The 18,065-nt window shown below is 34.5% G+C and overlaps 1 protein-coding gene across 2 annotated transcripts in view; it reads right to left on the bottom strand.

Moving 5' to 3' along the window:
- Positions 1-681: 681 nt before the first annotated feature.
- The window catches only part of LOC5578326 (fatty acyl-CoA reductase wat), a 66,268-nt gene continuing 48,884 nt past the window's right edge, over positions 682-18,065 (bottom strand). For both annotated transcript variants that reach the window (XM_021844000.1, XM_001663784.2), the window contains 7 exons: positions 13,240-13,494; positions 13,026-13,171; positions 2,847-3,149; positions 2,493-2,735; positions 1,233-1,384; positions 1,065-1,170; positions 682-1,005 (listed from right to left, as the gene is read on the bottom strand). In XM_021844000.1, the coding sequence (XP_021699692.1) occupies positions 903-1,005; positions 1,065-1,170; positions 1,233-1,384; positions 2,493-2,735; positions 2,847-3,149; positions 13,026-13,171; positions 13,240-13,494 (1,308 nt within the window). In that variant the 3' untranslated portion in view covers positions 682-902. The remainder of the gene's footprint in view (positions 1,006-1,064; positions 1,171-1,232; positions 1,385-2,492; positions 2,736-2,846; positions 3,150-13,025; positions 13,172-13,239; positions 13,495-18,065) is intronic.

Genomic DNA, 18,065 nt, shown 5'->3' with positions numbered 1-18,065 from the left:
TTTTCCAAATAATAAAGCGAATCACTAAAGATACTTGAACAAACATAAATTTTGCTTCAAATATCATGTTTATTATTAATCGGTTACAAAAACAATACATTTATTTTTCGTTTCATGAAATTCACGGATTTGCTAAAATCACGGCAATTATTTTTTGGGGTGTTACAAAATCGAAAAATTACTGTAACTATATATCGAAACATCGGATGAAGAAGATCATCATCATCATTGCTTCCAAACTACTCTGAAGAAGATCATCATCATCATTGCTTCCAAACTACTCTGACGTCTTACCCATTATCAAACCATTGATGATATGCAATTGTAATCCATATTGAAGAATTGGTGACTCCATTTGTTGCAGATACTGACTCCATAGCGAAACGCTGCTGTTAACGTAAATACAGTACACTATGCTTATATAGACTACTACCAAATACAAAACACTTGTCACTGTGAAACCAGGAGATGATCGCTTCAGAGTTTGAGGCCACTGGCCCGACGCTTTGGACATATAATACAAAGGTTTTATGAAGGTGTAATAGTTCAGTTGAGAACTATCGTTGGCATTCGACGTTGACTTTGCCATTACGACGAACATCTGCCCATTAGGGTGGTTTCAAAGGTGTTATTATATACCTTGCCCGGAGGTGATATTCGTGATAATAAAATATTCATTCATTGATTCGAGATACGCTAATCGATGTGCGTTATCGTTAATATTTAATCATCTTCCTAATTCGAAACAAAAATAGTATATACCATTTGAAAGAGAACATAGAGGTTAACATTCACCTTTATGAAAAAAATTGTCATTTAAGAATTGTAGGTGTACACGGCGGAATTATACTACAATATGCACACAATTTAAAGCTAACCTAATTGAAATGTATTTTCCGGTACTAGACTGCAGCCGCAAACACTTTGTTGTACAACCACATACCAAAGTAGTAGAAGAAAGCGCCGTAAATGATTGTCTTGCAAATCTTGTCCACGAACCACATCCTGAAAGAGGAAATAAAATTGAATATTTGATCTATTGACAACTAATAAAAAACACTTACACTCTCATGTGCCGCTTAGCTGCCGGTACTGAGTCATCCGTTTCTTTGAGAATGAATCTCCTAGCTCCCCAGATGCAATTTTCGAAGTACTCGTTGATTTCGACTCCTGAAAAAGGCATTATTTCTCATTAGCAATGTGCCAAATCGCTCGCTATGTACAGTCTTTACCTCCAGCGTCGATTTTAAATTTAGCCTTCTCTGCCTCGTTAATTTGATCTCTCAGGTGGTTTATACCGGCATTGTCAAAGTCCCATTGATTGTTGGCGTAGTATTCAAACACTTCAAATCCATTGGCGATCCTTCGGTGCACACGACAAAGTCTGAAACAATTTATAATAATGAGCTGACTTTCACCTGGGGTTGGCCGAGCGCGCTCGCTGTTCGTTGCGGAAGCTAGATGGTCCTTCGCAATGCATTCTGTTGCGTTCTAAATTTCTACGGTGCATATCAACGTATACATAAATAGGATAACACAAAAAAATGTTACAAAGTATAGCCCCCGAAACAAAAAGGATAAATTACCGTATCAGGCAACACAGATGGAAGATAATGATGCTAAGAGCTTCAAATTTGGTAAGAAAATAACAAAATAATGAAGACTGTACTGAAGGTCATATGGAAAATTCACCTTCAAGCCGCTAGGCGCCACCTCTAAATCTCAATATTTTTGGCTTAAACTTTGAGGTTTCTCTACGAATGTTTGAGGTTTGCATACGAATGTTTGGTTTTAAATTTTTTTGAAAAAACCACCCTAGTACATATGATTTATGATGAAAACATGGCGTGCACTGAGAGAATATGGTGAATAAACCAGTAACCTCATGCAACTTCAATTGTAATAACAGAACTGATATGACAGCTGGTACGGATTTATTCGACTCATGACAGAAAAATTGCAGTAATTTTGAGGACAACTGATCATTTCCCCTGACGGATTTTATTTACGTTATCAGTTTTAACAAAACGAATGCAAGAAATCAAGAACAACGATTTACTTCACAGGTATGTAAAAATGTAAAATGACTATTAAAATCGATTTTAGTGCGAAAATTATCCTTAAAATAAATTCGAATTTGATTAATCTTATTTCAGGATGACATTGATCACCCATTGGAGAGATGATCGTTTGCTTCAAACTCTGTGTGCTGATTTAAGAGTCTCTAAGATGCTGCATTCTTACAGAATTAACAAAAAAAAACGGGGTGTAACAGACTGATAAGTATGGGTCAGCCTATTATATGTATATCAAATCGAATAGTTGATTTTTTCCTAAGAACGAAATGTGTAGTAACAACTATAAGTAAAACCGCTATACTATAGGATACAACAAAAAAAAGGTTTTACTGAATTGTCCGTACAGATAATGATGTCGACAAATTTAATAGGTTCCACTATCCTCATAATGAAGCTCATCGTTTCATTACTTACACTGGTTTATATCCTAGAACGTACAGCAGGCAGTCTATTAACACCGCCGGAATCCAATGGAAGAAGAGAGCCGCCAGGTTGTGTTGCCATCTGTATTTCTTCATATTGCCACCCGGGTACCAAAAGACACCGTTTAGTGGCACTCGCTCGGCTACGATGGACTTGCCTAGGTCTATGATGCCTTCCCACGATATTCTAATCTCCTGTGAGCTCACTAAATGAAAAATGTTTCGCGAGAAATCTCTGCGTGGATCGTGTGAGATAATAAGCATTAATTAAATTAAATTATCACGGCTGCATTACCGCCTTTGCGGCTGCAGAAATGGTATATGGTGAAAGTGAAACCGCACTTACTTCCGCCCGATGAAGTTCCAGGTACCGACACAGATGGCACTTACGCCGAAATCGACCGGAAGGTAATCGCCGTAGCCAGTGGAGTTACAGTACATCGAACGAATGACGCCCTTTCCAGCACCAATCAAAAGACCGACCGGTCCGTTGATGTTGTCCGTCCATCCAGAGATTGGCTCCCGCCATGTTGGGACCACGATTGAGGGGCGGAAGATCACGACGGGAATGTCTTTCATCGCTTCAACGACAACAGCTTCGCCCAGGGCTTTGGTATAAGCGTAAGTGTTGGGGCACTCGCCAAGGATTCTGCAAGAAATAATAATGTAATTTTTTGATTGAAATCTTTTGTTAGGTATAATAGTATGCATTAAAATAGTTTGAAGGGGGCCCAGATAGCCGTAGCGGTAAACGCGCAGCTATTCAGCAAGACCAAGCTGAGGGTCGTGGGTTCGAATCCCACCGGTCGAGGATCTTTTCGGGTTGAAAATTTTCTCGACTCCCCAGGGCATAGAGTATCTTCGTACCTGCCACACGATATACACATGCAAAAATGGTCATTGGCATAGTAAGCTCTCAGTTAATAACTGCGGAAGTGCTCATAAGAACACTAAGCTGAGAAGCAGGCTCTGTCCCAGTGGGGATGTAACGCCAGAAAGAAGAAGAAGAAGAAAATAGTTTGAATTGAATTGCCGTTTAAATAGGTTTGACGATGTTTAACGAACCATTTTCGCTGAAACATTAAACCTTAAGATTACGAGTTAATTTTCCGATTGTTTAGGACAGTGATTCCCAAAGTGAAAACTTGTTTTTGTATCTCGATGCTTCCCTTAATTAATAGCCCTTCAATAATGAGTAAAAATGGCGAACAAAAAAAAAATAGTTTATGGACAAAAGGTGGAAAGAAAAAACGTCGAAAAGACAAAAGGTCGAAAGACAAAACATTAGAGATTAGAACAAAACATAGATTATTTGCTTGGAAGGAAATTTTTCCTTCTATTTTTCGACGTTTGTCCCTTTGTCTTTGTTCTTGGACCTTTTTTTCTATCGTCCTTTTGTCTTTCGATTTTTTGTCATAGTTGTGTACGAAATTGGTACGATTAGTGCAGGATTATAATTTCGGGGGGTATGGTCAGATCTCATGGAGGCATGAAATTTCAAAGGCAGTTTTTCAGTTCAAAACCAAAAATTATTAGATGAAAATGTGTTCACTGTGTTCTGGTTGGAGAACAGACTACAGTGAACACATTTTCCTGTAAATTTTCTTGATTTTAAACGAAAAAACTGCTTTTGAAAATTTCGAAATCAATGACGAATTCTGCCCTCTTAATATAAAAATCAATGCATTTTCTTTATGCAAAAAACTGGTGTATTGAACATAAATTTCGGCATGCAAAAATAAAAAGCAGTTGACTTCCGCATCACAGCAAGCTTCTGCTGGAGCTTTAAAGTTGTGGAAAAATTTTCAAACATTTTCTATAGGAATGGACCAATGTACGAGTTCACTAACATAGCGTAACAAAAATGACATGTTTGCGTGTCTATAAGGATCATATAATGTAGTTTAGTAGATTTGGGATTGCAGAATCTGATGTCGTTCTCAGAAATGTTCCACAATGTCACAATTTTTGGCTACAGGTCGGCAAAGTTGTGTAAAACATGGTTTCATTGATGTTTACATAATATTTAAGGTATGATTTATCGAACTTTCCCAGACATAATTTGGTTGAAATTATACGATTAAATTTAGATTAAATCGATTTTTTAAACATGCTCGCAGTCTCCATACAAAATTCTTTGATTCTTTCATATGGGAAAATACAATACTTTTCAAAACCATCAAAACATAAATTTTGAGCATCGAAAGTATTATGGACTTTGTTGATAAGGTTTCTTACACACATGAAGTTTTATTTCTGTGGCAAATTAAGCAAATAAATTGCCATACAAGCTGGCAAACTTACATGCAAGTTGGCTGAAATAGTCAAATTCCGCATTTTCAACAGCCAATATCTCAAAAACTAGTCGTGCTAAGATATTTTTGAAAACGGCAATGGATTCGTCAATCCTTAATAAAGTGAATAGCGGTATGTTGGTGCTTGAGACAAAAACGTGTTCCGCAGTGTAATTTGACGTTTATGGTGAAGATGAATCGAAGCCAAAACTCAAATATTCAAGAGCATAAATCTGGAGAACTGAACATCCGTTTGAGCTGAAAACTTAATCGATTAGTCACCACCAGCTAGTGACCAATCGATTATGTTTTCATCTCGAACTGATTTATAGTTCTCCAGATTCGTGCCCTTGAAAATTCTAGGTTTAGCTTCGATTTATCTCCACCTTAAGCGGTGTCGAATTCACCGGTTTCCATGGTCACATGAACAACACGGCACCGCTAAAACGTCACATAGTGAACCCGTAGATAGGTCCATGGCAGAATTCTTATAGGAAAACCAATGAACTCTATAAATTTAGCATTATCTATAGATTTCATCGTATTTTATAAAATAACAACAAAAAGGTTAAGTGTACTATGTAGTACTGAATTTTGTGAGAAAATTTCTATAGAGCTCCAATAATTTTCGAAAATTAACTCGAGAACAAAGTTGAAGACTTCAACGTAACCTTTATGATATTGTATAACAAATTGAAGGACATTGATTTATCACACTCTTCGGAAAGGGGTACCGTAATCCGGGGGTAAATTGATCACTGGGGCTAATTTCGGTACCAAAAAGGTTAGAGCTATGCTGATATAATACTGTTGAATATATCCATCACCTACAACATTTCCGAAGACCGTATTCAAATCGGACGTCTCAGTAATTATTTATTGAATTTTGTATAAATTGAAAATCTTTGGCTATAATAATTGAGCTGCTGTACAGGCATCAAATATATGCAGTGAAACAAAGTAGCCATGACTTGTATGTGTTATCTATTGCGCCAAATGCAGCAATGTTGTCAGTTCAGGAGATAAATGAGCAATGTTGAAGAATTTGAAATTAGAAATAAATCAATAACTAATTACTGAGATTGGAATACGGTCTTCGGAAAAGTTGTAGCGGAAAACTATATTAAACACTATCAGCATTGCTATTAGCCTAAAAAATCATGGGCAAATACTATGACCAATTGTTTACTTTTCGCATAGTAATTCCCATAAAAACTTTGAAACGCTTGAGCAGTCTCAGTTTTCATCTAAACGAGCTCATATTTTAGGAGGACACTCAGGATTTGATCTAGAATCGAATGAGCGGTGTGGAGCAAAAATGATTTTTTGAATCATCTTAATAAGAGGTAGTTTAGTCAAATCCGACGATTTCATACGATTTATCTATCAATTTTAACGCCTTTCAAGGAAAAACATTTGCATAGTGAGCTATTCAAATCATGCTTCGGCAAAAGCAAAGGCCCTCTTAGATCGTTACTATGTTGTTAGGTAGATGCGATTTTTTTTCCATCCTTGCTCCTAAGATACCTAGGAGAAATCATTCAGTAAATCTCTAAAAAATAGCATGAAGTAATTTTTAAAGAATTTTCAGAGGCTGTTCCCTTAAGAATCCAAAAATAGAAAGGAAGTGAGTTTCTAAGGATTTTTTGATGAATTCAAAAGTAATAGCCAATTATCCAAATAATCAAACTATTAAAAAAAAATATTGAAAAAAAAATTAGAATAAAAATATAATGATTTACAGTAAAATTTCCTTGAAATAATTCCTGATTGATTCAAGATAGATGTCCTAGTTGAACTTATTGTAAAAATAGTCCTGGTAAATCATATAAAAATGAAGTGTCGTCAAATTCATTTCAATTTTCAGCTTATTTTGCCACATTTCTGGGGAAAGAACGAAAATGTGGTAATTTTTGTAACATGTAATTAAAAACTAACGATAATTAATCATTTTGAAGAATAAGTTCTCAAACATTTAGGTCGCTATAAAAATACGCTGCGAATGAAACTTTAAATTTGAAGATTTTTTGCTCTTTCTTCTTCTTCTTTCTGGCGTTACGTCCCTACTGGGACAGAGCCTGCTTCTCAGCTTAGTGTTCATATGAGCACTTCCACAGTTATTAACTGAGAGCTTACTATGCCAATGACCATTTTTGCATGCGTATATCGTGTGGCAGGTACGAAGATACTCTATGCCCTGGGAAGTCGAGAAAATTTCCAACCCGAAAAGATCCTCGACCGGTGGGATTCGAACCCACGACCCTCAGCTTGGTCTTGCTGAATAGCTGCGCGTTTACCGCTACGGCTATCTGGGCCTCCAGTATCAATGATAGATCAATTACTTGAAATCATTTAATGGGATCCGACCCATAAGCAAAGAGATAAACCCCTGTGTAAGTTTTTTGTTAAGTGTAATCAACAATTCTATTGTTTTAAAGCTTTAGAACAATATATTTCTAGTTTTTTCTGTCCAACAGAAAAAATAACACGACTAATTGAAGTTTGACATGGTTCTCTATTCTACTCAACATTTGCATATGTATTACCTATGTAATGTTACGTTGGGGTGTGAATGGGACAAAAACGACGCATATATTTAGTAGGATATGGTTTATTTTTCGAAACATCTCAACACCAATAAATAATCTAATTATCTTCAAATACATGTAAAAAGAGATTGTCTTTTCAGCATTCCATGTTTATTTATATGAAAGGTAAAAGATAGATAAAATATTTTTGAATAATCGAAAATCTGATCAGTGTTTCCTCATACAAGAAAAATGTTGGCATTTTAACTTAACTTTTTGAAACAATTAATGATGATTTTTTTTTATTTTCTGAATTCCTTATATGGTTTGAACTTGTGCATCAAACCTAATGCAGTCAACTCGATATTCAAGGGACCATCGACTTATAGAATTATCGAGTAATAGAATATACCGACACACAAAAAGTTACAAAATCAAAGGAACAAATTTCTGTATTTACAATACACGTATGATCATTGATCACTTCTGTAAAAAAGCAATATTATTTTGTTGATAGTTTTTTACACGGTGCCCCGACAGACTGTTATTATGCAAAAAAAAAATGTCCATTAAATCTGAAAGCATTCGATTCCTGAGGTCATTCTGCACCTCTGGGCCAATTTAGATTAGGAGAAATCTCGAGAAATCTTGATTTGAAGTTTTTGACTAAAATTTCAATATAATCCTTATTAAAATTTCGCAATAGCACTGAACAAAAACTACAATAACGCTCAAAAAGCTGGAAAACTTTTCCTAACTAGTATAAAGTTGTTACCGTTGTTATAATTAGAAATATTTACAACTGACTTATCGTACCGGAGTGGCTTAAGAATGTTTTTTGTTTAATAATTTACTGGTTTACATTTAATTACATTTACATTTAATTGACTGCTGTTTCCTATGTTGGAGCATACGCGGATGTTTACCACGGAGCCGCTGACCTCCACATGATTGCTGCAACTTATTCTTCCGGCATTCGCACTAAATGACCAGCTCACTGAAGTTTGCCTAATTCATTCGATTAAAAATTTTCGCTCCTGTTCTCAAATAAATTTTCTTAAAGAGCAAAAAAAGCTATTCAGCATGACCAAGCTGAGGGTCGTGGGTTCGAATCCCACCGGTCGAGGATCTTTTCGGGTTGGAAATTTTCTCGACTTCCAGGGCATAGAGTATCTTCGTACCTGCCACACGATATACACATGCAAAAATGGTCATTGGCACAGTAAGCTCTCAGTGAATAACTGTGGAAGTGCTCATAAGAACACTAAGCTGAGAAGCAGGCTTTGTCCCAGTGGGGACGTAACGCCAGAAAGAAGAAGAAGAAAGAGCAAAAAATCAGCGTTTTATACAGGGCAAATTGACTATGATGTTTTATTTGGGCATGCTTGCATACATCGTTGCTCTGTTTGCATTCAATAATAATGCTAAACTGATTAAGTTTTCAAAACACTTTTCAGTGTTGTATGATAAAGGATCGTGAGGTGATTTGGCGAAGTTGTTAACGAAATAGTTGATCTATGAAGCCAGAATGACTTAAACAAGCAACAGTGTACAAATAACGTTTCCCTTTGCAAGTTGCGGGTCCGCAAACTGGTTACGTAATCCGTGAGAGAAAATATTCGCAGCAAGAACACGTGTTTTACTACACGGGAAACATTATTATCATACGTCACAAGTCTTATACGGCTCTGTAACAACTTCAACTATATCTCCATCAAGCACTGCCTCAGCACCAACACATCCGAACTTGTTTTTTTCTTTTCATGCCACCATATACGTTTGGGTAGAGTAAAAGGAATGTCAAGCTTATCAAAGTTGTCCATCTCTTAAAAAGTGAAATCCTACTCTACTGCATTGCTATAGATTCCAATAAAGTCAACGTCTGCAAAATCAAGGAGTATATGCGACAAAATGCAATATTGAACAGTAAATTCGGAAACTCATCTCCTTTTCATTCCATGTCACATTACAAAAAATTACAATAGGCTCCTCGTCCCCAATTTTTACACTTGATTGTATTTATAAGCTTAATAAGCTTTAAGTCTTTGATATTACCTGCCACAACTATATTTCACAGAGTCGAACGCGACCTAGAAATCAATAATCAGACTAACGATGAATTCTATTAAAACGAAGTAAATGGTTGCAGGTATAAAGAGTGGAAGTCCTAGTGGTGTTGATACTTAAGAAGTACTTATTAGGGATTTGTTTGAAGTTGTTAAAGACTTTGTTAATCTTCGAACACTTGTGACATATGTTTCCCGTATTGCCAAAATCATGTTGTACTGAGAATGTTGAATAGGATATTTTTTACGTCAAGTGCTAATGGCAATACTCGGTGTAAAACTGGTCGTAAACATCAAAAGTAGCACTAGATGTGAATGAAGGTGTGTAAAAATTCACATAAAAAGCTTAAAAAGTACCAGATGCACAAAAAAGCAAATTTTATTAAGCAAAATAAATACGGCAGACTTTGGTGGGCTAGTCACTTATTGTGAAAGTCGAAAAATAAGCTGTAAATTATTAATATTCAACATTGAATGTTACACGTTTATCGAACGTTTAACGAATTTTATATTGAAATTTATTTCTTAGATTTCATTCTCTTAAACTAAGCTTACTGGTTTAAGCCATGTAAAAACATACTTGAGCCACTCTGGTGAGTTGAGTCAGTTGTAAATATTTCTAATTTTAACAACGATAACAGTTATATACCAGTTGAGAATAGTTTGGCCAACTTTTCGAGCGTTTTTGTAGGTTTTTTTTAGCAACTCTATGGAGGCGTAGGTGAATTTTCATAATAATACTATATTAGTACTTCCATCAGGACGTACTTTAAAGCTAAAAATTTTATTCATATCAGTTCCATTGAAATTTAAAATATTTTTCTCTAAAAAAATCACTGAAGAATGATTCTATGGTATTTGGAAAATTGTTGCTCCAAAACAACTTCATGCTTTCGAAGAACAAGCCTTTTTTGAAAATAAAAAATGTAGATTGTCAAATTTCCCAACCAATTTGTAATAATCATTGTTTTTGATAACCTTCAAAAATCGACTGTTTTCTTAACATTTCGCTTTAGTAGTATGAAATTCAATTATGTTTGTGGCTATTTTAATATCACAATATTGTACATCATTAGTCGATCGATGTACAGAAAACCGATTCCGATTTCTTTGATAAATTAAAAAGATATTGCATCAGGGCGATAAAAATTTCAAAAATGTGAGAATCCAATCTCCCATGTGTCCCTTACCATCCTTTCTATAAAAATACTGTTCTGTGAAATTTTCAGCTTTCTATGTGGTGATTTAAAGGTGACAAGGTGGCCCAAAGACAATGTAGGTTTATATGAAAATAACTATGGAGAAATTTTGAGAAATATTCCAAACACGTTAGTACTGTAATATAAGTTGAAACTTATCATTTCATATTGAAAACTCATTTTTCAAACCCTAAAAAAGGAAGGATGTTGCTGAAGAAACAAATCCCTTTTGAGCTAATTTTGTTGAGAATTTTTGTACATGTTTGCAGCGCTATAATCCCATATTAAGCTAAATAATAGCAAACAAGCTCATGGATATCTCTTCCGCTATCCGTCGAATCGAATTTCTCTCTTCAGCAAATTGCTTCATTATAGTTTGAAGAATGAGTTTTTACTATGGGATAATAAGTTTGTATGTACTTACATTACAGTACTAGCGTGTTTGGAACATATCTCAAAATTTTTCCATATAAACTTACATTGTCTTTGGGCCACCTTTTAATCACCACCTAGAGAGCTGAAAATTTCGCAGAACTCTATTTTTATGGCAAGGATGGTAAGGGCACAGACAACCAGAATGTACGTATAAGGAAATCACCTTTTGCGTTATGCGATGCTTATATGCGCAAAGTTTCACGTATAAGATGTTGCGAAAAGGCATTATACGTACAAAAGTGGAGGCGATATACGTGCATATTTCATATGATGAATCATAACATGCAATGCGAGTGTGTAGATTTTCTAGCGAACTAGTCTGTACTCTTATGCGACTTAATTTATGATAACAAAGTTGATTTGACAGCTGCTACGGATTGATCCGACTTACTTTGTACGAGTATACGGAACGAAACGAAATGTACTTATGAACTCATAAAATAGCGTTTTATGCGAGGAAATTTATCGATCAAACGATATTAACCACCATGTAGTGCGGGTGTGATGGAATTTGTGTAAATAAACGACTTTGTTCGTAAACTGTTATGCGACTTCTGGTTGTCTGGGGGACACATATAAACACTTAGATGCAGTAACAAACGCAAATCAATATATTATCTTACCAATCTCTTTCAAATTCTTTTCTAAAAAATTTTGTTTTGCCGATGATTACCTATACTTGGAGCTACATTGTGACATAAAAATAGTATTGATCGATTTGAAAGTCATTTAAAAATAAATATTTGAACACATAAATGAGCGGAATCTGGTGCACTGATGGCTATTCTTTTATGCCTGAGTAGTGATCATTAGCATTTTGAATACTTATTATTTGATTATTCGACTCTCCCGGCATTTGACTTTTTTTTTTACTTTTCTGGCAAAATGCCCATTTTAGGCTTAATGACGCTCGGCAAAATAGTTCTTAACCAAAGTATAATCATAGCATTATCTGAAAAAAAAAATGTATTAAGAACTAATCAAGAATGTTGCGTCTTTTTCAAAATATATATTAGGAAAACTCTGGTGGTTCAATTACCTAGGGCAATGTATAATAAGCTAGAGATAGAATCTGGCCTGGTGCACCAAACCTTAATAGATTTATATATTCCTTTATGTCACACTTTGTATGAAGAAAAGAAATACAAAGTTTGGCCTTATAGAATGATGTCAAAACAATTCGAAAGAACAACCTATCATTAAATAAAAGGAATATTCTAATTGAAATATTATTAGACTTGTGCCAATAATAATAATTGGAACAGTATAACTCAAAAATAGCTTCTAAGAAGGCAAAATTCGGCCAAACTTCAATTCGGCCCATAAGACAAACATTTGTCAAACATACCGCTTCTAATGAAACTGCCCATCATGTGCTCTCTTTTACATGTCAAGCCATCACAAGAACACGTTTTTAGTTATTTTTAATCCTATTGAACATCAGCTACTTTTTAATTTCACTTATTTTCATCTAACCGTACACCAGTTAACTTGTTGAACCATTTTGGCAGCAGAATCATGTATAAATTTCGGTATGTAAAATACATTAAGATTTTTTCGGGGAAATGGTACATTCGGGAAAATAAATGTCGGGAAAGTAGTTTCGGGGAAATATCGGACCATTGTAAAAATAGTTAGAATCGATTGAATATTTATGAAGTTAAAACAAAATTGATTTTCTAGTAATATGAGGAAAATTTGGAGAAAACTTTAAACTTTGGTTAGAAAAGCACAATGTTATGTGAACTTCACTGAAGGTCATATTTTATAACTCGAAAATTCACCTTCAAGCCGCTTGCGCCACCTCTAAATCTTAATATTTGGGATCAAACTTTTAAGTATTTCTTGATATGTGAGTGATTTTGAGAACTTTCGTAAAATAAGTCGCACCCTCACCCCCCACAATGGTAGTACCCAACAAGACCTATGTCCAGATGTGGACTCGGTGGAAGAAAAATATTAGTTTGATTAATATTAAAATGACATGTTGATACAATACTTACTTCTTCGTGATACCATCAACGATATCGTCCTCCAGCCATTCCACGGCTTTAATTACTTTATGTGGATCGGCCGGCGGTGGGTATGGTTTTTCCATCAGTAATTTCTCATTCAGGTGACAATATGACGTCGATACATGCCCAAACATCTACATGCAAAAGAAAGACATTTAATTATCTTGAACCAGCTCAGATTTTTCTGGTATGTAATACTCACTTCCAATTTTTTACACTGTTTCGCTAATTCCACCATTAACTTCGTGCCTCGGGTATTGAGCAAAACTGCCTTCTTGAGGGCTTCATCGAAGCGGATCGTCGCCGCACAGTGATAGATGATGGACACATTCTCGACGATCCGCTTCCTGTCCTCCACCGAAATGCCGAGCTCGGGTTCGGTGACGTCGCCCGGAATCACCACGCATTGTGCCAGCAATGTGTTGAGCCCACGGAGTTCGATTACTTTGGCGAAGAGCTGAAACGTAATGTAGGCGGTTAATGATATGATAATTGCATAGTTTCAGCAGTCGAAAGATTTATTATTTTGCTGACATGATTTTATGAGGTGCAATTTCCAACCAAAGTGTGTATAATTATTTTACAAACTTTCAACAGCGAGTTCATATTACTACAGCTTACAACATGGCTGACCAGAAACTTTGTTTGATGATAAAAAAGTATGTTCATAAGGAAAAATGTTTGTTTTCTGTCAATAAGTAGATACAGTCATTTAATATATTTGGTACATTTGGCTTGAATGCCTTCAATGTGTTTCTTGGGAGACATTTTTTATTTAGCACAGGATGAGTTATGATCTAAGATGAGTTTATCTGAACAATTTATTGGAATTCCTTTGTACATAAAAAACAAAGCTTTTGATTTGTGTAAAATACAATAAGGTGAGTTTCAGTAGCATCAGGAGAAATCTTACATTTTGCAAATTTGAAGAAACATTTCAAAACTTTTTTGCAATCCACTATAAAAGACACGCAAGCTTATCCTTTGGCGGAGAGGCCTGTGTCATCAGCATACAACGATTTTTGGAATCCCTGAGGTAAATCAGTTCTTACAGGAAGTCTATAATATTTGATATTCTAATAATGATCCTAAAGCGTAAAATTTGTCATATAATTATTTAATAGATTTTTAATTTGTCAATCAAACATACAAGTCAAACTGTTGAAATTTTTTTGTATGTCCAGAGGTCCATGATCAGTTGGAATGAATAAAATATGTATTCTCATCATAATAAATTAAATGTCAAATTTTAAATTGCACAAACCCCCATTTTGAATATTTTTAAAATTTAATTTTAAAGAATTTTGATAGGTATACAATATTAAGGACGAATGAATAAAACAGTTTTTTTTCGAAAAGCAGCTTTGATGATCTAATGTTTATCTTGAAATTATTGGAAATCATAATGATCTTCATAACCTACTCTGTGGAAGTCATCATTGTCGGATTGTATCGATTTGAATGTCAAAATATATTTAAAATAATAAAATAGGCTCAGGTGTGTTGCGTACACAAATTTTAAAACAACTAAATCGGCATGTTCGAAATTAAAAGAAAAACAAGATTTTCCACTCTCACTTGTAAACAAAACGAAAATAATCGGTCAGGGGTTCTAAAGCAATTTGTTTTATTAGTACTATATGATGTAAATTAAATTTGATAATGAAAAATATGATAATAAATCTTCGAGCTGTTTAGTGGAATACCTATAAATGAATAAAAAAAACGAATTTAGTACTGTACCATTTAATTCCAAGTGAATTCACATTGAAACTCAATAATTATAGATTTTCCTCGACTTAAAACTGGCAATAATCTCTGACACATAATTTTGCAAAAACCGTTTGATATCTGGACAAATATTGGACGAATATACAGTACATCTCTAGTTAGAAACATAGTGTTAAAGTGCGTTGCAATATAGCTCAATTATTTTATACAAAGGGGAAGTCAGTGTTATAATTTTCCACGATTCTTAAGTTGTAAAAAGAGGAATTTTGCAAATTTCGGATGATTAAGAATTGTCATTATTTGACAATTCTTGGAGAATTTGTAGAATTGTTCAAAAAAATTCAGTTCAACAAATAAAGTACTAGTACAAACTCTAGTGGAATTAAATGGTATAGTACTAAATTCGGTTTTTCATCTACTTAAAGGTATTCTACTAAACAGCTCGAAGATTTATTATCATAAATAAAGTACGTAAATTTCATTAAACAGCTCATAAATTCACCATTTTTGGCTGCATTTTTGTGTAATCGCGGCCACTTTTTTCGTCTGAGATGTGAAGCAATTTTTGTTAGAAGCCTTGTGAAAATGTATTTTTTTCTAGTATGATATTCAAAACTGATTGGATTTATTTTTGGTCATGATCAATGATCTCGATGTTCATGATCAATATTTCATATGTCAATTTTTTATGGATAAAACATTTTTTTGATATTTGCGCTTTTTTCGACGTCAACTAGTAAGTGACAGCTGATCAGCGATTCTGTTTGTGTTTTCTTTCCCATAGCAAACAAAAGCAATATTCAGTCAGTTTTCACAACAAACAACAACAATTTTGTTAGCATTGTACAACTATGCAGACTGTTGGATTGGGCTATTGGATTTATTAAATGTTATGTCACGGCTGTCATTGGCACAAATGCGAACTGGTCGTTATCTAAAAGGATCGTAAAGCCCTGTGCCAATTTAAGTGCCAAACGCTTTAGTTTGGGCCAAATACACATGTTTACTCAATTTTTTTTAATATTTTTCGTTTGTTTAAGTCCAAAAAACATTTTTTGGATTTATATAAAATTTTGTCACACCTCTTGGCTTAAACTCAATTTTGGGTGTATTTTGTATTCCGTGTCCCTTCCGAAATGTCAGATAGGAACAACCCCAGTGTTAAAACTAAAGCCCCTGTGGTGTTTTTGCCGACTAAGCAAACGTCAAACATGATCAATAGTGTCAAAGTTCATTTATGGACGCAATTTTTAAATTAAAGTTTACACGGAGAAATCAGACTACTCAAAAAATAAGTTCTTTATACTCAAATGTGGGTAAACTGCATTTAGTTGGGTTGTTTTGCCTCTCTCGCAACAGCAATGTTGCCATAAACAGAGAGAGAGAGAGAGACGTACCGACCCATCGTCGAAGTTCAATGGAATAAGCCAAATTTGAGTTCTTTCAAGTTTTTACCTAACGTTAAGTTGTTTTTAGCCACTACGGAGACTTCGAAAGCTAACGCTGGGTAGATTTTTTTTTTGCACTGAGTTGTTTTTTGGCTGTTGTCAAACGGAAACTCCCTAATGATAGGTAAATGTCAGTTAACCCAAATTTGGATTATCCCATGGAAGAGCCGAATTGCGTCAATAGAAGTCAAAGTTGGGTTGATTTGTGGCTCAGTGTAAATATGATATGAGCCTCTGTACGTGCCATAAATTCTTTTGTTCTCATGACTTTTACTGTGCGCCGTGTGCTGGTGCTGTCTCGCCCTCTCTCACGGGCAACTTGAAAACAGAGCGCACAGTAAAAGTCAAACGTTTTATAGCATGCATAGGCTCATAGCCGTTATTTGAGCGGGAAAAAATGCTAAAGTCGTTGCATTAACATGCTCTTTCGTGTTATTAAATAAAAACAATATTTCATTAAACATTTTAGGACCCGACTATGGAAATCTTCATAGAACACAATGCTGAAAAGAAAGTTCTATCCCAGTGAAGACAAATAGCCATACGAAGGAAGATTTTTTTAGAAGTTACAAACATAAATTGAAAAGGAAGAAGGGTTGTTTGACATACGTAATTGTGGAAGCAATACAAATTTGAAGACTGGATGCAAGCATTGAAGAGGAGAGTGGCTGGAACCACGCTTGCGATTTGTTTTTGGGTCTCGAGCATAATTTACAATATTTTGGCGCTTACTTTTTGCATAATTTTCATCTTAACCCTCTAATACCCAACCCCGCCTTTAGACGGGGTACACTTTGGAATTTTGTGTATTTTTTCGTAGCTCGGAAATTAAAATGATTTTATTTTTGGCTTTAACCTTGACTCATAACACGCATATAAGAAAAGTTTTTTTATGATTTTTGAATCTTATTTGTATTATTGAAAATTGTTCGAAAAATTGTATTCTTATATAACCTACAAATGCCTGGGATTCATTTAACGTGTATTATAAAAAATCGTAACTTTTTATATTTTTCTACGATCAACCTATCACAGAAGAAGAGCCTGATGGTATTGAAATAATTTCAAATCTGTTTTTTTCCGTTAGTTACACGGAAAATGAAAAATGTTCCAGAAAAAAAATTAAAAAATCATTTTCACAAGTATAGTAAAAACTCAAATTTTTATTATTGTCAAAAATCAGTAACCAGAAGAGGCTTCAAGAAAAAAATTAAAAGGATAGGGATGTTCAAAAATAAAAATAATAAAAATCAAAAATCAAAATTCATAAATTTGCGAAGCAAAATAATTTATTGCCCAAACCGTGTTAAGAATGATTTTAGATAACGAAAAATAATATTTAGATCGAAAACAAAAATTTGGGTATTAAAGGGTTAAACAGTTTCAACAGTTCACTTTACTTGAATTGAGTTATTTCGGAGACATTTAAAATGAATATTACAAACAATAAAATTTTAAAACATGAGTTACGCTTGACAAAAAAGGAAAGTCTTGGCTTTAATCGGTCTAAATTTGAGACATGTCAAGGTTATTTTTTTTAATTATAAAGTGGCATAAAAAGACACCATGGGCTTTTTTCATAGATTAATCGTGAATCAAAAACAAGACAATTTCAAGAACTGGATGCCTTGAAAATTGAATAATCTGTTTCAATGCCAACTGAATTTAATGAAAATATAAAGTTATTTCAATTTCAACAATATCCAATATTTACCACTGCCAGCGTCCATTTATTACGTAACGCTAAAATTGTCAATTTTTGGCCCCTTCCCTCCTTACCGCTTTTTGTATGAATTTTTTTTTTTATGTTTGAGCCATATCGCTTGAGCCTATTCTACCCTCACCCTAG

This window comes from Aedes aegypti, chromosome 2, assembly GCF_002204515.2.
Source record: "Aedes aegypti strain LVP_AGWG chromosome 2, AaegL5.0 Primary Assembly, whole genome shotgun sequence".
Taxonomy (NCBI): domain Eukaryota; kingdom Metazoa; phylum Arthropoda; class Insecta; order Diptera; family Culicidae; genus Aedes; species Aedes aegypti.
This window is presented reverse-complemented; position numbering and strand designations above follow the sequence as displayed.